This window comes from Acomys minous (assembly GCF_964271855.1).
Source record: "Acomys minous genome assembly, chromosome: 12".
Classification (NCBI taxonomy): domain Eukaryota; kingdom Metazoa; phylum Chordata; class Mammalia; order Rodentia; family Muridae; genus Acomys; species Acomys minous.
This window is the reverse complement of record NC_140493.1, coordinates 16,906,777-16,930,393: the sequence shown is the minus strand read 5'-3', so window position 1 is coordinate 16,930,393 and position 23,617 is coordinate 16,906,777. Positions and strand designations below refer to the sequence as shown.

General features: G+C 47.2%; 1 protein-coding gene across 12 annotated transcripts in view; it reads left to right on the top strand.

Annotated features, from left to right (window-relative positions):
• The window catches only part of PPARA (peroxisome proliferator activated receptor alpha), a 63,072-nt gene extending 41,137 nt beyond the window's left edge, over nucleotides 1–21,935 (top strand). For all 12 annotated transcript variants that reach the window (XM_084750320.1, XM_084750317.1, XM_084750321.1 and 9 more), the window contains 6 exons: nucleotides 4,352–4,598; nucleotides 11,311–11,471; nucleotides 13,334–13,472; nucleotides 14,654–14,856; nucleotides 18,515–18,962; nucleotides 21,543–21,935. In XM_084750320.1, coding sequence (XP_084606446.1) covers nucleotides 4,352–4,598; nucleotides 11,311–11,471; nucleotides 13,334–13,472; nucleotides 14,654–14,856; nucleotides 18,515–18,962; nucleotides 21,543–21,790 — 1,446 coding nt within the window. In that variant the 3' untranslated portion in view covers nucleotides 21,791–21,935. The remainder of the gene's footprint in view (nucleotides 1–4,351; nucleotides 4,599–11,310; nucleotides 11,472–13,333; nucleotides 13,473–14,653; nucleotides 14,857–18,514; nucleotides 18,963–21,542) is intronic.
• The last annotated feature ends 1,682 nt before the right edge of the window (nucleotides 21,936–23,617 follow it).

Sequence of the window (23,617 nt, the reverse complement as noted above, 5' to 3'; positions counted from 1 at the left end):
GGCCCCCGGGGAGCCCATGGTAACTTTCCTATTGTCTTTTCTCTTTCCTTACTCTTTTGTTTCTTTATTTGTATAGTTCTGAGGGTGTTGAATGAAGCTTTCGCCATGCTAGGCCATATGCTTCACCACCAGCCACACCTAGCCCAGGCTTTTACTCTATCCAAAGGATGAAGTCTCTTCTTTCTCTCCCCTCTCCCGTCTTCATCCCTTCCGCTAGCCCTTCCTTCTTTTTGTTTTCTCACTTCCTTAGCAGGGTCTTTCGATGTGACCCAGGCCAGCCTGGAACTTGCAATCCTCCTGCCTCAGCCTTCCAAGCAGCCTGGATTCCATGCGAGTGTCACTTTTGTTTTGATTTTGAGTCACGGTCTCCCCAAGCAACTTTGGCTGTCCTGGAACTCGCTACGTAGACCAGGCTGGTCTCAAACTCACAGAGACCTGCCCGCTTTCGCCTTCCGAGTGCTGGAACTGACGGTGTGCTTCGTCACACCTGGCTACTTTGCTGGTTTTGTTGAAACTCCTGGACTCTCCTGTGGGACGCTTTATCACAGGACAGATCCAAAGTTCACTATTTGTGGGCCTAAGGGGAAAATCAGAATGGCAAGCCTCCCATCCCTTTGCCTTTTCATGTTTACTGTCTGCTGGCTGCTGGTTTTACCCAGAGAATGCTCCGAACCAGCCTGGCCAAGTCTTTTGCTTTCAACTGAGGGGTGACACCCGGCATCTCTGCTCTCCTCGGCTCTCACTTTATGACTGGGAGCTTCTGTGTTCACTAGTCTGTTGAGGTTTTTTTTTTCTCCTCTTTCTCATAAGCTTTTCAGTCCCTGTAATTATACTCCGCTCTGAAAACTGCCAGCGGGATGCCCACTGCAGAGCTCCCCTTGATTTTTGTTCTTGGTACTTGGTGCACAAATGTTGTCTTTGGATTCTGTGTGCTGTTCTCCTTTCTGCGTGATACGTGCGGTAGCTGCTCATACAGAGCCAAAGTGAGCTCTCACGGAGCCCCACCTGTCACAGATAACAACATGAGTGCTTGCCCAGTGCCAAGTGGTAGAAATGGCTTTTGAACACCTGCTCCATGGTAGAGATTGTTCTGGAAGTGCCCAAGCAGAAATCAGGCAAATGCACCCCTTGCTCTATCAAGAGGTACAATCAAGGAGAAGAGACGGACATAAGAAGTTACACGGCTGCATGTAGATTTAGGACCCAGGTGTGGGGGGCCTTAGAGGAGAATGAGCTGTACCCCAACTTGGCTTCACACAGTAAGTGCTCATTGTGCGATTAGCATGTCAAGATACAAGGTGCTTTAGCATCAAAGGTTGTCAATGGGCACCCAGATTCCTGTGTGCTTTGTCCTGGCTCAACATGAACCTATATGTCTGGGGTGTTTTTTGTTTGTTTGTTTGTTTGTTTTGTTTTGTTTCCTATTTATTGAGTGTTCTTAGAGTCTTCAACTAGTCAAGGCTTAATTCCCAAAGAAATATTTCTGGTACTTAATTCAATTAGCCCAAGCCATGTGGCTGCTGCTGAGAGGGGGTTTGTCCCTCATTCCTCTGCCCTTCTGGAATATCTAGGGCACAGGGCGCAGGGCACAGGACACAGGGCACAGGGCACAGGACACAGGGTGCAGGGCGCAGGGTGCAGGGCACAGGACACAGGGCTGGCCTGGATGTTTTTCTCAATGAGCCAGCAATGGCGGTGAACTGTGGACGTGGGACACAGTGGAAGGACGGCCCCGGATGTTTTTGCTCCCAGCCAGAGTCTGTGAGGATGCCAGGCCCTGCTGAGAATCTCAGAGCAAGTGTGATGGGGGTGTGCCCATGTGACCTCTGTTATCTATCTGGGGGACTCATTCAAAGGGAAAAGCTCTTATCTGCCCTGGTTGGAGTCAAGAAGGACCAATGTGTTAAGTGATACGTGTGGTGCCAGGCCCTGCGGCCAGAGTCCACCCCAGGATTGCCCCACTCATGAAGCAGCATTATCCCATCTCGCTTGTGAATGGCGAGACCAGTGTTCCTTTAGACAAATCATGGCTATTATTTAAAAGCAACCAATGAGTAAAATGACATGACCCCCAAAACACTGGGGCTCCCTAAAAGTCATGGCAAAGAAACCACCAGTTCATGGCCTTAGCCCCGATGCTCCTGGCTTGTTGGAATAAAGGCTGCTGTCAGTGGAAGGGACAAAAAAACGGGGAAGACAACGCCCCATCCTCAGCACAGACTCTGCCCAGCTGTGGCCTTTTTATGGAGATGAACTTTATGGCTGATATCATGACTGTGGCTTTTGAACTTTTTGTTCGTGGTGAAAATAACTTATGTAATGCTTATCACCCCACTATCTGGCTTGCCCAATTGAAGAGCTAGTCCTTTGCATATAAAGCAGAATAAAGTGTGTAGATGGCGTGGAATATACTGGACATGCATGAGGTCCTGGGCTCAGTCCCCAGCACCGCCCCTCCAAGTAAGAAAGAAGGCACAGATTTGCTCCATAACATATGCGAACAGGAAATAGAAGATCATCATCTTTATCCTACAAAGGTTAATGATTTTGCGGGGTGGGCGTGGTCATGTGCGAACACGTGCCTGGACTCATGCTGGTGTACGTCAATGTCAGGTGTCTTCCTCATTTGTTCTCCGCTTTATTTTTTGAGACAGAGTCTCGCCGATCTTAGATTCAGCTAGACTGGCTGACCAGCAAGCTCCAGGAATCCTCCTGCCTCTGCCTAGTGAGTGCCAACATTGTGGGCACACGCTGGCTCTTTTGTGTCAGCCATGGGGGAACTAACTCAAGTCCTTGAGCTCTGACAGCAAGCACTTTCCTAATCGAGCCCTCTCTCCAGTGCCAGGGTGGTTATTCTTTACTGTCTCTCCCTGTGTATAAGGATCACCCACTCCTCACCCCCATAACCTGCGAGGATTCCAAGCCTCTGTGAATTTCCCAGAAACGGGCCAATTGTACACCTCCTCCTCTTTGCACTTGGAAAGTGTGTTGACATTTGGCAAGTGGGAAACGAGGAGACGTCGGGACATGTGCGTTCCGTGTTTGGGCAATGTTCTTCAGAGGACGCTGGCTTCCTGTAGTCACAGCGCGGCAGGAGCTAGCACCCAGCAGCTCTGGCCTTCTCTGTGATTACTTCTAGATGGAAAACAGTTCAGGGAGCTAAATGTCATCTGGTCAGTCTGGCTGGGTGATTGGTGATCTTGTAAGGTTTAGGGAGGTGGCCTGGGTCAGGGCCTCCTGAAGGCAGCAGCAGGACAGTCCAGGCAGAGCTGCAGAGGTGAAACTGCCAAAGGGCCTAGTGAGCTACATTTCCATGGGGTTTAAGGGACCACAACAAACGCATGGTGCAGTGGCTTGCTAAGGGGATTGGACTTTGGACTGGAGGGCATGCGAAGTCATTTAAAATTATGGAGAAAGGCATGTTGTTGTTGTTTTTGCTTGCAGGTAAGTGGGGTTTGACATTGCCTCAGACCTACCTACTTAGATGTCTTTAAAAGCCCACAAAGCATTTGTTGCTATGGAATTTTTCTAGGACCACCTCCAATAGACTGACCTTCATGTGCATAGGAGGAACACTCTTGTAGACTGCTTGTCCTTTTCCCCCTGGTGCCCCTTTACCAAGCCCAGTGGCCTCCCTGCTGATCCTAGAATGTGCTGGCATGCACCAGCCCTTGGTGTTCATTTTGCTGGAACATTCTTCTCCAGGACAGCCTGCCTTCTGGGGCTTCCCCCTGGGAGGCCTCTGTTCTCCATCTGCTCTCGCTGTGTCATCTCACCCCCACCAGACACCCGTTCAGTTGCCCCACCCCCTCTACCTGTGTCCCCTTTGGAAGGCATGTTCTAGGGAAATGTGGACTTTGTTTTTGCCCATGGCTGGGAAGCTGAGCTGGGCAGGCAATAAGCAATGACGGCTTGCCAGCTTCTTCAGTTGGGCTCCCTCTGTGTTTTGTGTGTTCAGAGACTTTTAAATATATATTGATTTTATTTTATGTGTTATGTGGCCATTTAGCCCAGATCTATATATGCACACCTAACCTGTGCCTAATGCCCACAGAGGTCAGAAAAAGGCATCAGATCCCCCTGGAACTGGAGTTACAGATGGTTGTAAGCCACCATGTAGGTGCTGGGAATTGAATCCAGGTCCTCTGTGACAGCAACAAATGCTCCAAACTGCCGAGCCATCTCTCCGGACCCCATTTAGAGAATTGAACTATTGCATTCTCATAAGTCAAAGGCGGAGAGTCGGCGCTGCCCCTGCTGAGATTTGAACTTAGATAGCTCTTCACGGATAAGTGACAGGTTCATTTCAGAACAGAGAGTGAAGGCTCTTCCGGCTGTTTTCCTCTTGCAGGCTGGCACTCTGTGGCCCACCTGGCCACACCCAGTCAACATGATGGACACAGAGAGCCCCATCTGCCCACTCTCCCCACTTGAGGCGGACGACCTGGAGAGTCCCTTATCAGAAGAATTCTTACAAGAAATGGGAAACATCCAAGAGATCTCTCAGTCCATCGGGGAAGAGAGTTCCGGAAGCTTTGGTTTCACGGATTACCAGTACTTAGGAAGCTGTCCCGGCTCTGAGGGCTCGGTCATCACAGGTGAGTGCTGCTTCCTAGGAGCAGCTCCCTAGATGTGCATTTTCCTTAGAGAAAGTAGGACTTTTAAAAAAGAAAATCAATCTCTCTCTCTCTCTCTCTCTCTCTCTCTCTCTCTCTCCTCTCCTCTCCTCTCCCCTTTCTCTTTCTGGTCCCCTCACCTCCTCCCATCACAATTAAATAATGGCCACACCCATCAGTCAGCTCCGTGCTCCCCTGACCACACCCATCAGTCAGCTTCGTGCTCCCCTGACCACACCCAAGTCACCTCCGTGCTCCCCTGACCACACCCATCAGTCAGCTCCGTGCTCCCCTGCATTGCCTTCCTTTCCTGCCTACCACATGACTCCTCATCTGCTTTCTAGCATTGCAGGCTAGTCTGTGTTTCCTGGAGCTTTCTCTAAATGGCATGATTTCTCCTGGACCAGCTCCCTTACTCGGCGGGATCCCTTTGCCATGCCTTGGCCGGTGAACACTGGAGCTGTGGGCAGTTCTGGGGTGTTACATATAGAATTACTATGAGTAGTTATACTCAAGGGTCCATCCAGACATATGAGTTTTTTGTTTTGTTTTTAAAGATTTATTTATTTATTTATTTATTTATTATGTATACAGTGCTCTGCCTGCATGTACACCTGCAGGCCAGAAGAGGGCACCAGAGCACATTATAGATGGTTGTTAGCGCCGCCATGTGGTTGCTGGGAATTGAACTCAGGGCTTCTGGAAGAGCAGTCAGTGCTCTTAACCTCTGAGCTTTCTTTCCAGCCCTATACTGAGTTTTCAGGACATGAAAAAACCCTTTCGAAAATGCCGTCCCACCTTCAGTGTGTGAGTTCAGCACCTCCCAGGCTCAGTCTTTTTACACCTTCGCCATTCCCGTGAGTGAGCCATGCTGCTCCTGGGGCAGTTTTAGTGTGCATGTCTCTGATGCCACATGGTACTAAGTAAGCATCTTGCTGTGTCATAATTTGACCTATAACTTTCTTGATGAAGTTCCTGTTCAAATCATTTACCTACTTTTTACTTGGGTTGTGGGTTTTCTTACTACTGGTGATAGACTTATACGTGTGTTCTAGACACAAAGACTCCATCAGATAAATATGTTGTCTTCCAGTCTGTGGTTTATTTGTTCTTTTCATTAGCAGGGTTACTCAATAAAAACCAATTCCTAACTGGTAACGTCCAGTTTATCAGTGTCTTTTCTTTGGTGGACCACGCCTTTTGTGTCATATTTAAGAGATCTTTCCTTGAACATCTTCTAGAAGTTTTGGGTTTTACAATGGAGTCCAATGTTCATGGACTAATTTTTTTGCATACAGATCGAAGTTTTCTTTTTCTCTCTTTCATTTGTGGTTGTTCAGACACAGCTCACTGACAAGCCCACTCAGTTGTCTTTGTGCCTCTGAAATCAGTGGACAGTGTAGGTCCATAGCTACGATTGTGCTCGGCTCTGTCCATCGCTTCTTTCATTGAACACCAATCCCATAATGTTGGCATTTCCTGAAAACTCTCACAGATAGCTGCCCCATGATCCCAGCTCTTCCACTCTTGTGTATTCACCCAAGAGAAGAATGCAGGCATCTAGCCAGAGCCTTGTGTGCAGCTGTTCATGGTAGATCTATGAGCAATAGCTCGTGTCACCTAGGTGAGTTCTCAGGTCTTTCTCAGGCTATTTTTTGGATCACCTGGGTCTTCCTTACTGTATGTACTTTGCGTGTGCTAATCAGTTTAGTGTGTGTGTGTGTGTGTGTGTGTGTGTGTTTATATACACACGAGTCCAAGTGTTTGTGGAGGCCAGAGGCATCATATACCCCTGGAGCTGGAGTTAGAGACAGATATGAACCATCTGCAGTGGGTGCTGGGGACCACACTCAGGTCCTCTGGAAGAGCAGCAAGTGCTCTTACTCACTGAACCATCTCTCTAGCCCTAGTTATTCTACTTGGTCAAATTTTAAAAATAATGTATTTACTTTTAATCTTATGGGCATTGGTGTTTTTGCCTAAATGTATGTCTGTGTGAGGGTGTTGGATCCCCTGGAACTGGAGTTACAGATAGTTGTGAACTGTCATATAGGTGCTGGGAATTAGATGCAGGTTTACTTTAGGTTCGATATATATATATACATTTACATATGTATGTAACACACACACACACACAGAGTCGGGGAAGAATTGACTTCTTGAGTATGAATCTTGCAATTACTCTGTGACAGTGCTATCTCTCCCTTATTAGGTTCTCTTCAAGTTCTTTGAGTGTGTTATCCTGTCTCATGTACAGAGCTTTTTGCCTTTTGGGTCAGATTCATATGGAAGCATTTTACACTTTTGATATGATAATAAATATTGTATTTAAATTTCTGATTATTCGGTGCCACATATATAGAAGTATAACCATTTTTGAATGTTAACTCGTAAGCTTAATTAGGTCCGGTGAGCTCTTTGTAGATTCTTTAAGATTTCCACGTGACTAATGATGCCATGTGCCACAAGGACAGTTTTCTTTCTTCTGTTTCAAGATGGGTTGTTTAAATTTCCTTTTCTTATGTTGTTATACTGGTCAGAGCTTGGAGCGCAGTGTTAGATAGGAATTGGCTATGCCTCCTCTTATTACTGATGCGTGGGAAAACCCACTCAGTCTTTTGCCACAGAAGGTACCAGCCACAGTTTCCTATAGATGCCCTCTAGCAGCGTGCTTACGGGGTGCTTAGATGTTTACTGGACTGGTGGAGTCACCTTCTTGTCCCCGTTTATGTTGTATTTTTAATTGGGCATTGCTGTTAGATTCAGGGAAATTATTCTGATGTATCTAGAACAATGATCAAAAGGCTTTCTTTTTGTTTATTTATTTATCTACTCATTTATTTTATTTTATTTTTTGAAACAAGGTTTCTCTGCATAGCCCTAGTTATCCTGGAACTCACTATGTAGACCAGGCTGGCTTCAAACTCACAATGATCCACCTGCCTCTGCTTCCTGAGTGCTGGGATTAAAAGCATGCGCCTCCACCGCCTGGCCTCTTTTAGCGAATCGCATGTGTCAAAGGTTAAGCTAAGCTCGTACTCCAGTGGAAAATGTTAGTTTGTCCTCATGACTCAGCATCTTGGTATATAGCTTAATTCAATTAATTATTAAGGGGATGTTAGTTTTTGTTTTCAGAATATTTCTCTCTGGATTTGGTCTTAGATTGAGTCTTGCCTTATGAAATGAGGAAATGTTCTCTATTCTTTGGTTTCCTGCAAGTTTTTCCTGTAGAACTGATACTTGAGCTTTCTTGAAAGCTTAGTAGATCTCATAGATGAATCCATCTGAGCCTGATATTTTCTTAACTCACAGCCTCTGTGTGTGTGTCTGTCTGTCTGTCTGTCTGTCTGCTTCCCTCCCCCCCTCTCTCTCTGGCAAGGTTTCAATGACCAGGCCTTGGTTTACAGCAGTCCACCTGCCCTTACCTCCTAAGTGCTGGGATTAAAGACATAAGGGCTATCCATGCCTCCCAGCAGGAGTTTTCTTTATGGGAGAACATTTTAAACTATATATTCTATTTATTTACTAGGTAGAAGGCTGTTCAGGTTTTTTCCCCATCTCTTTTTAAATGTTGGTAATTTGTTTCTCTATTACGTTCTCTACACAAAAGGAACCTATACTCTGCATGTGTATAATTGTAGATGAAGATTTATTGGCTTGGCTTAGATGACTGGAGGCTGGGTGGTACCCAATACCTTTCTCCCTGCTGATGAGCCAGAGAGCCCAATCCCAGCTCAGTCTAGGGACCCTGAAGCCTCAGAACACAGGGGCTCAATCAGTCTTAGTCCAAGGCTGGAGGCCTGGTGGCTCCCTAGAAAGCACTAGTGTATATGGCTGAAAGGCTGAAATAGCTGGAATGCAACATCCATTGGAAGTGGCAGCAGCCACAGTTGTACTTGCTCAGAAAAAAAAAAAATGGAGCTTGCACACACAGGCTAGCCTCTCCCTTTTTTTTGCCTTTATTCCATGTGAGCCCCAGGCCCATGGGATGCTGCTGCCCACACTTAGGGCCAGTCTTTTGCTTTAGTTGTCCTCCTGCATGTCAACCCTCTCTCATAACAACCTCATAGACACACCCTTACGAGTTAACCCCTTAGTCATCTCCCAGCAAAGATGAACCGACAATGAAGACTGTCAAAATATCCTTCAAAGAATGTGTTTCATCTAAATTGTTGAACTTTTTGGGCATGAAGCTATTCATAATGTTTCATTATTACTATTCTATTACTTAGGAGCTCTATAGCATTTCTGACTCTCCTGTCTTAGCTTCATTTATGCTGTTGTGATTTTTTTTTTAAATGCCCTGATAAAAGGCCGCTTAGTGGAGAAAGTATGGTTATGGCTCATAGTTGTCAGTCACGGTCCATCACGGTGGCGATGTCCGCAGCAGGAGCTGGAGAGAGCTGTCCATGCCATCGCCTCCATAGTCATGAACAGAGAACAGCAAACGCATACTCGTGCTCAGCTCAGCTCCATTTTTGCGAGAGAATCACTCCTGCTTATTTTATTTGCTTGTGTATATGTCTGTGCACCACGTGTCTGTGCAGTGCCTGCAGAAGCCAGAAGAGAGCCTCCGACCCCACTGGGCCTGGAGTCACAGACAGCTGTGAGCAGCCACGAGTGATGGGATCTGAAGTCCAGTCCCCTGGCTCTCAACCTGAGCCCTCTCTCCAGCCCCCACTTTCTCTACTCTTACCCAGTTCAGAATCCCCTGTGTAGGGAATGTGCTGCTCACAGTGGATGGGTCTTCCCATCCTCAGTTAACACTGAATGGTATTGTTGTGCGTGTATGCCACTTTTTCTTTCTCCTTTTATTCATTTTGGGGCACTAAGGTTGACCCCAGGTCTCATCTGTTGTGACTAGTGAGTGCTGTGGTGTGTGGGGCACAGGCAACTCTTCAGCAGGTCTATTTCAGTTTCTGTGAACATGTCTTCAGAAGCATGCTGGGATTGTTCCAGCCCATGGTAGTTTCACCTGTAGATTTCAGAGGACACTCTATACAATCTTCCACAATGGCTGTGCTGATTTAGATTCCTGTTAGTCTTGTGCAAGGGTCTCCTCTGCATCCTTGTGACAGTTGTCACACACACACACACACACACACACACACACATCACCATATATACACACATATCACCATATATATACATACACATACACATATACATAAACATATACATTCTCTGTTCCAATCCTTTGCTTGTGATGTGCCTTGAATTGCTTTCCTCATGTTTCTCACGTGTTATGAGCCTCTGAAAATGGGCTGTTGTTTCTGAGTATTTTTCTGTTTCCATCGTCCCCTGTGCATTAGATCCTAGTTATATGCACATTGTGCTGACTGATGCTGTCCCACAGTTATGGTGCATTCCATCTCTGTCTGTCTCTGTCTCCCCTTGCCCCTATCCCTCCATCGTGTGTGTGTGTGTGTGTGTGTGTGTGTGTGTGTGTGTGTGTGTGTGTGTTGGATAGTTCCTATATCTGGTTCTCAAGTTTGTCAATCTTTTCTTCTGCAGTGTCTAATCTACCTGGTTTATTTTCCACGCCAGATGTTGCAGTGTTTCTCACTAATGCCACAATCAGTACTTTCCCTCCTCTTTTCTATCCAGCACACCCAGTCTTCTATCTTGCATTTTGGGGTATGGTCAGAATAACTTAAACATCTTAGCGGCAAAATCTATCATGTGTGTCATCCTGGGTCTCTTTCATTTATTTTTCTTCTTATCATGAGCCAAAATTTCTGTTCATATGCCTTCTAATTTTTTTTTAACTGAGTGGCACATAGTGCGAGCTCTGTCGTGTGGTGGATTTTGCATTCCAATAAGCATGCCCGGGCTTTGTTCAGAGATGCAGTTACGTGGTTGAAATGTTTGATCCTTTCAGGTCTTGCTTCTAGCATTGTCAGATGGAACCATATGGCTTTTACTTGAGAGGTGATTTTCTCACTACCAGAGTATTAAGTACCCTCTGATGCCCCACACAGTCAGGAGCGCTCACTGTGTAGGGAGTGAACAGGACGGTGCTCGGTCCTGTGAGTACAGTTCCCTGGGATTGGTTGCTACTGGGATGTCTTTTTATAGTTCCCTTTTTGGTTTTGTTGTGGGTTTTTTAAAACTTCAATTTCAACTGTGTGTGTGTGTGTGTGTGTGTGTGTGTATGTCCCTTTCACTCTCCCCTCCTCTGTCACTATACATTTGATCTTCCCACTTCTGCCTCAGTCTCTGTTTCTGTCTCTGTCTCAGTAAATAGCCCAGGATGGTCTTGGAAACACCTTGCCTTAGCTACTGAATTTTAGGGTTAAATACCATGTTTCACTACACCTGTGGCCGTGACTGTTTAGGCCATATTCTGTTGCCACTGAGTAAAAGTAACAGCAAAACTAGAAAGTAGTCAGCTCTATGTTGGGCACATGGCATGAGAGGCTGGGGCCCCTGTGGAAGCCCCATAATGTGGCCCCTGAAGAGCTTGAGGTAGGGCACGGGTCAGGACTCAGGCTAGTGCACATGAGCTTTAAGAATGGTGACACTGTGGTAACTATGGGCAGTGGATGGCCAGGGGCAGGGCCAATTCAAGAGAGGCACCTGCTCACATCACAGAGCGACCCCCCTGTAGTGCAGACCCATCCTTCCCATGGATCTGACTCTGACATGGGTGGTAACACCCCAAGTTTCACATGCTTTCTTCTTCTGTCTGTAGACACCCTCTCTCCAGCTTCCAGCCCCTCCTCAGGCAGCTGCCCTGTGATCCCTGCCAGCACGGATGAGCCCCCTGGCAGTGCATTGAACATTGAGTGCCGAATATGTGGGGACAAGGCCTCAGGATACCACTACGGAGTCCACGCGTGTGAAGGCTGCAAGGTACAGAGCACTCCCTCGCCCCCGCCCCAAGAAGGGTGAGGCAACCATGTGGTTCGATGGCTTTGCTCCTCTACAAGATGGCTGCCACCACTCTGAGATGTACAGAAAGAGCAGAGGACTGACGCCTGTGGGAGGCTGACTCCTTTATTGACGATCTAGGGGAGGTTGATTTGCTGTGGCTTTGTGAACACTCAAGAGGGGTGGGTCCTTTAAAACCAAACAAACAAGGATACAAAAAGCAGCCCTTAAAAATTACTCTTTCCATGACACAGTCTAGACTCTGTGCTTTACCTCAGGACCACCCCAGAAGCCAGCTAGAACAGAGGTGACCACGGGGTGGAGTGTGTTTACCTATTACCTCAGGAGCTCTCCAGAGGCCAACTAGAGCAGAGGTTACCATGCATTGAGCAAGGGGCTGGTCATAAGACATGTCTTGTCCTTTGCTCAGGGTCCACAGTATCTGGCTCCCCTGCTACTGTAACTGACCCCCCAGCCAGTCACTTCTGGCACACAGCCGCCTCCTCCTCCTCCAAACCACCTACATCCTCCCGTGAATCTTTATCCTCAGGAGAGCCAACTTGACCTCTAGACAGCCATGCCGCAGGCCCCACGTACACAAGGCATGTCCCCTTCTGCTGCATGTACATTCTCAACTTTGTCACTTCATGGGCACCATATGTTGAAAGTCGAGAAATGCACACGTTCACGTAAATTCCAAAGGCCCCCTTCCTAGTAGTTCCTTCCAGAAGTGTCCAGGATCTGAGGGGGTATCACAGACTTTCCTGATCCTTCATTCTTGAAGCACTGTCTCCTCGCCTCAGGTGGGTCTGGTCTTACAGGCCTACTGCTTGGGAACAGTGAACACAGATCAAGGGCCTGGTGGTCCCTGGCACTCACAGCCTTTGCTTCTCACTCTTCTCCTCCATCCCACACCTCCCTCTGCCATTCGGATTCACACACCTAGATGGGGAACCTTCCTCTCCTCCCAGGCCCCAGGAAAAGCGTTCTGCACAGACCACGAGAGCCCACTGTGTCAGGCGGATGCAGGGAGCTCCACTCAAAAGCAAAGGACCCCAAACCAAAGCAAACCCTTTCCCGAGGTGTTTTTTTGTTTTTTGTTTTTTGTTTTTTGTTTTGTTTTTGTTTTCTTAATAATCTGCATCCCTTTAAAAATGCGTCTTGTGACAGGGCTTTCTGTCAAGGCCACATCCAATTGTCTTTGCTTAGTTCTTGGCTTTTATGAGCTCGAGCTGTCTTTTCCTGGGTGAAATCTCTATGTTCTTATAAAGCAAAAGTCTTGCTTTTCCACAGCTGTGTTCCTCTTGTTATAATGCCTTCTCTTAGGGAGCTGGTATAGTGACCCAAGAAACCATCATTTTGTCTTCCCCAGTCTGATAGGGCCTTTCTCAGATTGCTTTGAACTCTGCCTCAGCACACTGTTTTCTACTTTCAATGCGGCGAGATGCACGTTTTCTGTTTGCCCCAGTTATACAAGACTCTCTAGACCTTGACCTTCAATAAGTAGTTTCTTTAGAAAGGGACAGTAGAGCTGGGGTAGAGTATTTGCCTAGCATGCAGGAAGTTCTGGGCTGGATCCTCAGAACTCCAAACAGCCAGGCGTGGTGGTGCTCACCCAAGAGTTCTGAATACTTAGGGGATAGAAACCAGAAGATCAAGAGTTCAAGGTCATCTCTGGCCACAGAGCAAGCTCTTTGCTAGGCTGGGCTACATGAAGATTCCATCTTCTGAAAACAGATCAGTCAGTCAGTCAGTCAATGTACAAGAAAGCTGAGCGCAGCCAGTCTGGAGAAGACTTACCCAGTGCGCATGCTCTTTAAGTCAATTTTGTGCTGGTGTCCCAGGGCTTCTTCCGGCGAACTATTCGGCTAAAGCTGGCGTATGACAAATGTGATCGAAGCTGCAAGATTCAGAAAAAGAACCGGAACAAGTGCCAGTACTGCCGCTTCCACAAGTGCTTGTCCGTCGGGATGTCGCACAATGGTAGGTAAGGCTTCTGGGCACACTGTGTGAGCCCATGCAGAGTAGCTATACTTTGAATGAGTGTGCTGTACAGGGTAAGTACCTCCAGCAGCTGGAACCTGTAGTGGTGAGACTCAGCTGTCAACTTGGGGGTGGGGAGTCACTGGAGTGCCAAGATGTCACATCCCCTTTGCTGAATGTGTGTTGTTTCAAACATTGTACCGTACTGCGAGTTTCTGTTTTCTCAGAACTTGATCCTAAATTAGAGGGCTCCCAGTGATGATTATTTATTTATTTATCTACTTATTTGAGATGGGGGTGGGGGGGTGGGTCTCACTGTCCAGCTTTGACTGGCATGGAAATCACTCTGTAAACCAGGCTGGCCTTGAACTCACAGAGATCCACCTGCCTCTGCCTCCAGGGAGTGCTGGGATCACAGACATAGTGCTATGTGCCTGTAGTCCCAGCACTCAGAAAGCTGAGGCAAGAAGATTTTTGTAACTCTATGTCATGTCTAGCCTGGGATACATAGGAAGACTCTGTCTTTTAAAAAAAAACCACACAAAATAGGGCTGGAGATGTACCTCAGCTGGTAGAGTGCTTACCTGCCATGCAAGAAGCCCTGGGTCCCAAGCATCATATAGATCTGGCCTGTTTTCTGAGCCCTGGGGGGTGGAGGCAAGATGCTTAGAAGTTCAAGATTGTCCTGTTATTGGAGGCAAGCATGATGTACTACATGAGACTCTGTTTCCAATACACACATACATGCACACACACACACACACACACACAGATACACACACACAGATACACATACACACACACACAGATACACACACACACAGATACACACACACACAGATACACACACACACAGATACACACACACACAGATACACATACACACACACACACACACACACACACACACACACACACACCACAAACAACTCACTTTCATTCCCTTCACTTTGGCCAACGGCCTACCTGAAGACAGTATGCCATCCCACTGGAAAGTCATGTGATTGATTTGGGTTTTCGGCCTCTTCAGTACAAAGTTTGATCATGATGAGGAATGGGTTTAGCTTGCCCTTCCTTGTATGAACTTTCCATTCTACTTTTCCCCCTCTGCCTTGGTCATCAAGTGCCTTGATCGTTTTTTCTGCATCTCTCCTTTTTTCTATCCTCACCCCCAACTCCAGCAATTCGTTTTGGAAGAATGCCAAGATCTGAGAAAGCCAAACTGAAAGCAGAGATTCTCACCTGTGAACACGATCTGGAGGATTCGGAAACTGCAGACCTCAAATCTCTGGCCAAGCGAATCCACGAGGCCTACCTGAAGAATTTCAACATGAATAAGGTCAAGGCCCGGGTCATACTCGCAGGAAAGACCAGCAACAACCCGGTAGGAGCTCCTGCTGCCCTTTAGTACCTTGAAGTATCCCTTGGTGACATGTCAGGCAGGAGTCACGGAGAATGACGAAGAGCATTGGCCAGTGTAGGAAATAGAATTTATCCCAGAAGTCCAAGGGAAGGTCATGGAAAAACATGGGCCCATTGTGAGCCTCTGTGATGTACTTTCACAGCAACAGCTGCCTTCTTGCCTGGGCTCGCCTCAGCTCCTAGCAACCTAGGCATTATAAAGGCTGTGTAATTGATAATGACAAAAATAATCTAGGTAATACCTTACCTAGTATCGGGGTGTTTCTTAAGGGCATTTTGATCCCTGTTTTAAATAAAACCTATCCTTCCCCGCTCAAAACATTCTCATTCTTTGTGCTAAAGCCATTTCTGCCTGCTTTGTCACCTTCTTGCTTTTCCCACTATATTATGGCTCAGGTCTTGGGGAGGGTCCTTTGTTGATAGGAAGCACCCAGTATATTTCAGCTTGCCACTGTGTCTACAACTCCTATAACACTTGCCAGGCCCATGACCCACTCTTCTCACATCTGGATAAGCCTCTGTGTACTGTAGAAGGGCATCGAGAGCCATTTTCACAGAGGGACCAGCCCTCACTTGGCACATGAGGACTCTTGCCATTTTCCTGTGTGCCTGGTACGACAGGTTTAATTTGTACTAATGAATAGCTTGGAGGCTTCCTCGTTGGGAATTACAAGCTAGAATTTTTAGTCACAGTAAAAAATGAAAGATTTCACAAGCTGCGTGCTTTAATGAGCAAGTCTGACCTCTCTTTCACTGGGTCTTTTAATTCTCCGGTGAATTCTCCAGTGAAATGAGCGGAGGCATTTTAGAAGGTTCTAGCAAATTCCCCATCAGGTGGCCCCAGTGGCCCTTTCCATCAAAAGCAGTGGTTCCCAACCTTCCTAATGCTGCTGTTCTTTAATATAATTCCTCATGTTGTGGAGGAACCTAAATTATTTCATTGCTACTTCATATCTGTAATGTTCCACTGTTTTGAGCCGTAATGTAAATGTCTAATATGCAGGATATCTGATGTGCAACCCAAGGGTGTCATGACCCACAGATTGAGAATCACTGAATTAGAGCCTTTCTAGATGACAGGGTGAAGTTTGCATTTCTGTGATGATGACCCCCCAAGCGAGGGAAATCAGAATTTCCATATGAGACTTTCTATTTCTCTCACAAAATTTGAGATTTAGAGTAAACTTAAGACTCGACAAAAAAGAAAAAAAAAAAAAGACTCGACTTTATTGATACTCAAACACTCTGCTTGGATACTGATTTGATCCTTACTGAGTTGCCTCTGTTTGCTTCACCACAAGGTTCTTAGAAATGGCCCACCATCCTCTGTCAGAGTTAAGAAAATCAGGGCTCATGTGGAAATGAATGGTAGAGTAGTGGTCCAGGGCTGGGGGGCTGCTATATGAGAAATACAGAATCGGGGAAGGGTTGGGAGACGTCTCGGAGGGTACAGTGCATAAGGACCTGAGTTCGGATCCCTAACACATGCATAAAAAACCAGATGTGGTCATTGCCTATCTGCAGTCTCAGCACTGTGGAAGGAGAGGCGAGAGGATTGCTGGAGCTTGCTGGACAGCGGACTTAGCCAAATCAGTAAGCCCCAGGTTCACTAAGAGACCCCGCCTCAAAACATAAAATAGAGACTGACTGAGAAAAACAGCCTACATTGACCTTTGGCCTCCACCTGCACCCTCGTGCACCCATGTACCATACAAACACGTACATACATCTATATCACACACACAAACACACACACACACAAATTAATGGCTTATGGCAACTAACTGCCTGCTTCAGCCACAAACATCTATACAGGGACCAGCTTTGGATGCACTATCCGGCTACTTTTGACCACGTGGTTGGCCAGAATTACCTCCTACCTCCAGGTCTCGGGTCATTTCAGAGGCCAGGCCCTTCCCTTTCTGCCCAGCCTGCTGGCTAGCTTCCCAGAACTCGCTGCCCCAGTGTGAGACCCCATCTTCCCTCTTCCACCTGTGCCCAGCCTGGGAAATGTCCAGGTGGCAGAGTGCCCGCCACCAGCTTCACTGTCCTAGTATCTCTGTAGGATTCTGGCCTTGTTGCTGCAGTGGCATCAAGAGACCATAGCCTGTGCCTTTTGCAATATTTAAAGTATTGTGTGTGTGTGTGTGTGTGTGTGTGTGTGTGTGTCTGTATGTGTGTGTGTGTGCATGCATATGTTTGTGTGTGTGTGTGTGTGTGTGTGTGTGTGTGTGTGTGTGTGTGTATCTGAGTGTATGTCTGTGTACCACATGCATGCAGAAGCCTGTGGAAGTCATTAGGTCTCCTAGACCTGGAGTTACAGGTGGTTGTGAGTCTCTATATGGGTGCTGGGAACTGAAGCCATCTTCTTCAAGAGTAAGAAGTGCTCTTAACTCCTGAGCCATCTCCCCAGCCCCATGATTAGTGGTATTTAGAACGCAGTCACCTTAGAATGTGGGAGTTCCTTCAGGGAAACCAAGCTTTAGGCATGATGCACTCAGCTTGGCCTGTGCCCCATGGTACAATACTCAGTGACCGTCAGGTTCTAGTCCAGGATGACTGAACAGCTCCAGCAAGGCCCTAGCAGAACACACACACACACACACACACACACGCAGAGTAGTGACAAATCACACACATGTACAGTAGTGACAAAGCTCGATTGCTCACTAGACTTCATAAAGAGGCAGATCTGCAGGTGCGGAGGCCACATGGAGGGAGCCAGGCTGGCGTTTGGCCCTTGTTCTGACCACCGGCATAAGGCTTGTGTTTTCTGCACTGACAGAGCTGAACAAGGCCTGTTACCTTCAAAGCCTATGAAATGATAAAGTTAAAGAGTACTTAAAGGCGAGTGTGATAAAAAAAAAAAACAGAAAGGGGCTTTGCTGCATTCTCATCTTAGCTTCACTGCCCAAACCGGCTACTTTTGCTTCCTTATTGTTCTGTATCTTTAATTATGCATGTCTCCGTGTGGGTGTGTGCATATGAATGTAGCACCCCAGGAAGGAGGCTAGAAGACAGCATTAAGCTCCCTGGAGAGATGGAGTAACAGGTAGCTGTGAGCTGCCAAATGTGGATGCAGGGAACCGAACTCTGGTCCTCTGGAGAAGTAGGAAGCACACACTTGTACCCACTGAGCCGCCTTTCCAGCCCAGTGCCTTTGTTTCTTATGACTGAAATCCCTACCCAAAGCCAGGAAATAATAATTACTACCCTCTAAGTTTTCATTTATTTTTATTTCATTTGTACGAGTGTTTTGCCTGTGTGCCACCTTCCTGCGCGGGCAAAGGTCAGAAGAAGGTGTTGGAGTCTCCGGAACTGGGGTTGCAAAGAGTTGTGAGCTGGAAGGGCGGCCAATGCTGTTACCCACGGTGTCGTCTTCCCAGGCCTGACAACTATTATCTTACTGACTTCTGTTGCCAGTCTGACTGCTATTGCTGCAGAGGCTTATGTTGTCAAGGTTGGACGTTGTCCAGTGACACTTCACCTGTACTTTGAATCATCCCAGCACTGAGCTTGGTGATTTGGATACAGTAGCTACTTGTTAGTCTATTGGTGCTTAAAGGGACTACACAGCTTGTTGTAGAGTAGTCACCTGACTTCGCCACTTTCCTTTGTAGCCTTTTGTCATACATGACATGGAGACCTTGTGCATGGCTGAGAAGACGCTTGTGGCCAAGATGGTGGCCGACGGCATCCAAAACAAGGAGGCGGAGGTCCGAATCTTCCATTGCTGCCAGTGCATGTCTGTGGAGACCGTCACCGAGCTCACGGAGTTTGCCAAGGCCATCCCGGGCTTTGCAAACTTGGACTTGAATGACCAAGTTACCTTGCTAAAGTACGGTGTGTACGAGGCCATCTTCACGATGCTGTCCTCCCTGATGAACAAAGATGGGATGCTGGTAGCGTATGGCAACGGCTTCGTCACGCGTGAGTTCCTCAAGAACCTGAGGAAACCATTCTGCGACATCATGGAACCCAAGTTTGACTTCGCGATGAAGTTCAACGCCCTAGAACTGGATGACAGTGACATTTCCCTCTTCGTGGCTGCTATAATTTGCTGTGGAGGTAAGTTGATCTGCCACTGACAGGAATTCACAGGCTTCCCCGGTGGTGCCAGCCTGGGCTCTGATATAATGAAGTGAGCACTACTGGCAGGGTGGAATGGTGTCTGATCCCAAGTCACCGCTGAGTAGACCTGAGTGTGAATATTATACCTATAATACAATGTAGTCGCATTCTCATTAGAGTATCCATTAACACATATTGGCATATTATATGCATAAATTAAATATGTGCTCCACTGATCTACATAAAAATGTCTCAAATGTAAGCATCTTAGATACACATAATATACTGTGATAATTTGTACTGTTAATATTATAATTATTGTGGTAGGTAATGGTCTGGAAAGTGCAGTGCAAGTGCAGGCACAGTGCTGTTGCTGTTAATACTGATGTTAATCTCTGCAGCTGGCATGGTCAGCTCTGCCAGAAGGAATGATCCCAGTGAAGGAAGATCCAGGGCTCTCTGGGGAAGCTGGCCCTCTGGTCCCTGATACTTGGCTCAGCGTTGTACTTCTTTAAATAGCCTTGTCTCTAGTCTAGGAAGGTCATCCACCTACTGTAAGCCCAGACGACCTTGCCTGGCCTTGGCATAGGCCTATGGGTAACAGTTCTTCCTAACTACCAGAAGCCATGCTGCCCTTCACAGTCACTGTCTGGCAGGTGACAGCTGGAAGAAGCATTGTTATACCCCCGGCAGAGCATTAAAAACCACATAGATCTGTAGGGTCTGTCTGGGTCCTCTTGTGTGTTTGGGTGTGGCAGGGAGGGTAGAAAGCCAGTGCAGAGCTACACAGTCATGGCCTCTTATGGCTGCAGTCCTGCACCAACCCTGTGGATATGGGAACTGCTCCATGTGGAAGACAGTAAACCGGTTGTGGTGCAGTTACAACTATGAAGAGTGGGGGGTGCCTTCTGCCACTGGGGAACTTATTCGTGGGGCCTGGGGAAGACAGCCGTCAGCAAAGTACTTGCCACACAAGCATGAGTTCAAACCCAGAATACCACATTAAAAGAAAGAAAGAAAGAAAGAAAGAAAGAAAGAAAGAAAGAAAGAAAAGGCATGCTCATGTAATACCAGTGGAGGTAGAGACGCTCAGATCCTTGGGGCTGGCTAGCCAGCCAGACTAGCCTGTTGATGAATGAGATTCAGGCTAGTAAAAGACTGTCTCAAAAAACACAGATGGCACCAGAGGGACATCACCCAAGGTTAACTTCTGGCCTCCACACACATGTCCCGTCCCCCCCCTCCCCCCCATCAAATACATACATACACAAAACCTTAAATAGTATATTTATTTCACTACTAAAATAATGAAGACTTAGCCAGGCGGTGGTGGCGCACACCTTTAATCTCTCAGCACTTGGGAGGCAGAGGCAGGTGGATCTCTGTGAGTTCGAGGCCAGCCTGGTCTACTGAGTAAGTTCCAGGGCAGCCAGTACTATACACACAGAGAAACCCTGTCTTACCTGCCCCCGTACACACACACAAATAATGAAGATTAAAATCCACATCAGGGGCTGGAGAGAGGGTTCAATGGTTTAAGAGTGTATACTGCTCTTGCAGGGTACCTGAGTTCAGTTCCCAGAATCCACATCAGACAGCTCACAACTGCCTACACCTACAGCTCCAGGGGATTCAGTGCCTACTTCTGACCTTCTGGAGAGCCATAGTCACAGGCATCCCCAACCCCTCAACACACACATATACACATAATTAAAATAAATAAAAATATTTTTAAAAAAAAAACAAGCTAAACACTACACTATTAAGAAGCTCTTAAGCCCTAGTCATGGATGGATGAGGCCTAAAAGACATAGCTGTCTGGACACACAGGGACCTGAGACTGTACCAGGAAGGCCACCTGGTATGAGCAGTGGCACTTCCTGTTGTGTCCTCTACTGACTCCAGGGGCTCCTTGGCATACTGTCCAGCCCTGACAAGCCCAGACCCTCCTCAGCTCTGGTCATTCTTAGTCTGCTTTTTAACATGGTCTCATCAAAAGGCATCATAACGTTGCTTTAAGGCACACACCTTTAATCCCAGCATTCGGGAGGCAGAGGCAAGCGGATCTCTGTGAGTTCGAGGCTAGTCTGATCTACGGAGTGAGTTTCAGGACAGCCAGGGCTACACAGAGAAAATCTTGTCTTCAAAACCCAAAACCCAAAAAATGAAAATGAAACAAAACACAATCTTGTTGACCTTGCCACACTGCTGCTGCTAGGAAGGTAAATCCACAACTTTCCCTGCCCCCCCTCCCCCAGGAGATATACTCTGTCTCTCACGCTACACAAAGACGTGGCACGGTTTCGGGATTGTCAGGCAAATACTGCACCATAAGGGGGTCCGGGTCAGCACTATGGACTGGTCCTGTGTACAGCCAGGAGTTGTCTGTCATGTCTGCTCCCATCAGAGGCATCGACTGTGGGAAAGTCTGTCTGACCTCTGATCTGGTTGCCCATGTGAAGGTCACTTAGCACCTTCTCCACAGGGCCGTATGAAGCAGGCAACGCTTGGCTCCTCCACTGGCCAGCGGCTCTTGGACGGTCACACTCAGACGTCTTTCTCTTCTTTTGGGCGTAGATCGGCCTGGCCTTCTAAACATAGGCTACATTGAGAAGTTGCAGGAGGGAATCGTGCATGTGCTTAAGCTCCACCTGGAGAGCAACCACCCGGATGATACCTTTCTCTTCCCAAAACTTCTTCAAAAAATGGTGGACCTCCGGCAGCTGGTCACGGAGCATGCACAGCTTGTGCAGGTCATCAAGAAGACAGAGTCGGACGCAGCGCTGCACCCGCTACTGCAGGAGATCTACAGAGACATGTACTGATATTTTTTTTTCCTGAGACGGTGCCCGTTGCCACCGTTCAGGGACCTCTGAGGTCTGCGGCCCCATACAGGAGAGCAGGGGTTTGCACAGATGGCTACCCTTCTACCCTTGGAGATGAAGAGGGCTGGGCCTAGGTAATGCAGGCTCTCCCCACATCTTTCCTTTCTGAATGGGCACTTCTAAGACTGCCTGTTGCCCGAATGCTGGTGACCGAAGGCTGATAGGATACAGACAGTTACGGAGAATGGCAGGTCCCCAGTCTGACCTTAACTGGCCCAATGCTAATCAATGCACATTTCTCTACATCACATTTGTAATTTGCCATTAATTAACGGGTAACCTCAAAGCCCTCGAGGTCTCTTCTTTTCTTGCCTTCCGAACTGTGAGCACTCTTGTAAATCCCGAAAACTAATCTGCACTTTTTAACCTTTAAAACCTACAAATCAAGGTGTGGCCCAAGGTTGGCCATTAAAACATGGCGAAGATGTTTATTGGGAAGACTTCCCTTCTGTTTCCTGGCTCTAAGGAAGAGAGTTGGTTTCTGAGAACATTCAAGAATGGTTTGATAAGCTATCAGAATGCGGCCCCATCAATTTCTTTGTTGATCACTGTTTTGGAGGGTGTAAGTGACAGGTGGAAGAAAAAAAATTATTTTTCGGATTTGTGTAGATCTCAGAAACTCACATCTCCAGAAGCCTTAGGAGGCTTGAGCTAATGTCTAATACACAAAGGCAGGACAAGTCCTGAGTGACCAGCCTGGTAGCTTTGTTCCTGTCGGACCCACAGCATGTGGGCATGGCAGCAATTTCAGAAGTAGAGTCACAAGAGACTTGTAAATGCTTCTCTAGGCCCGTTTTGGCAGCTCCTTTCATACGACACTTTATTGCTTTTTTAAAAAATTGTCTTGATGGTGAGATGCTCCCTGGAGTGGAGAAAGCAAAAGTGACTTTGCTACCGGGGTTAAAGGAAGCTGGGCACCCGGGAAAACCAGAGACAAGGTTGTGATTTCCCTCATCTTCTATTTGTAGCCAGGCGAAGATCTTACAACACTTGGTTGGATTGTTGCTGCTGTTGTTGTTTTCAAGGAAGTAGATGGTAAAGTCCCTTCTTTCTCAGCCCCAGTGGGAGGACGGCGCTTGGCTGCCTTCAGGAGAAATAGTTGCACAAGGAATTCTCAGACCTCATGGACCTGCCAGCACCTGCCCTCCAAGGGGCGGCTGCATGGCTCAGAGCAGGCTGTATCTTCTATGCCCCTGTCAAGATGGATGCTGCCAAGGAGTCAAGGACATAGCTCAGTGGGCAGAAAGCTTGAGCGCTGGTGCCCCCTTATGCTGGGCACGCTGGTCAACACCTGTAACCTCAGCAGAAATTAAAGGTCGCCTTCAGGTTCACGGTTCAGTTTGATGCCAGCCTGTGCTATGTGAGACCCTGGTTTGTTTGGTTGGGCTTTTTTTGTTTGTTTGTTTTTTGTTTTTGTTTTTGTTTAAAGACTGATACTGAAAAAGTGTTCAGGGTCAGCATTCTGAAAACAGTAGAAAGAATAATAAGGCCATGGCATTTCAAATAGGAAAAAAAGAAGAAATTAGGGTCAAGGTATGCTTCAAGATTTGTACCCTTACTGACCTCCTTCCTTCCTCCCCCTCTCGCTCTTTCCTTCTCTCCTTCTCCCCTGTCTTCTTTCCTTACTCATTCCCAATTTCCTTTTCTTCCCTCCTTGCTGCCAATCAAAGGCTCTGTTGGACAGCAGCTGCTGCAGGCCGTCTGCCCAGGCCCTTAGGAGGCAGATGCAGAGCAAATCACTCCCATATATGATACCAGTGAGGGTTG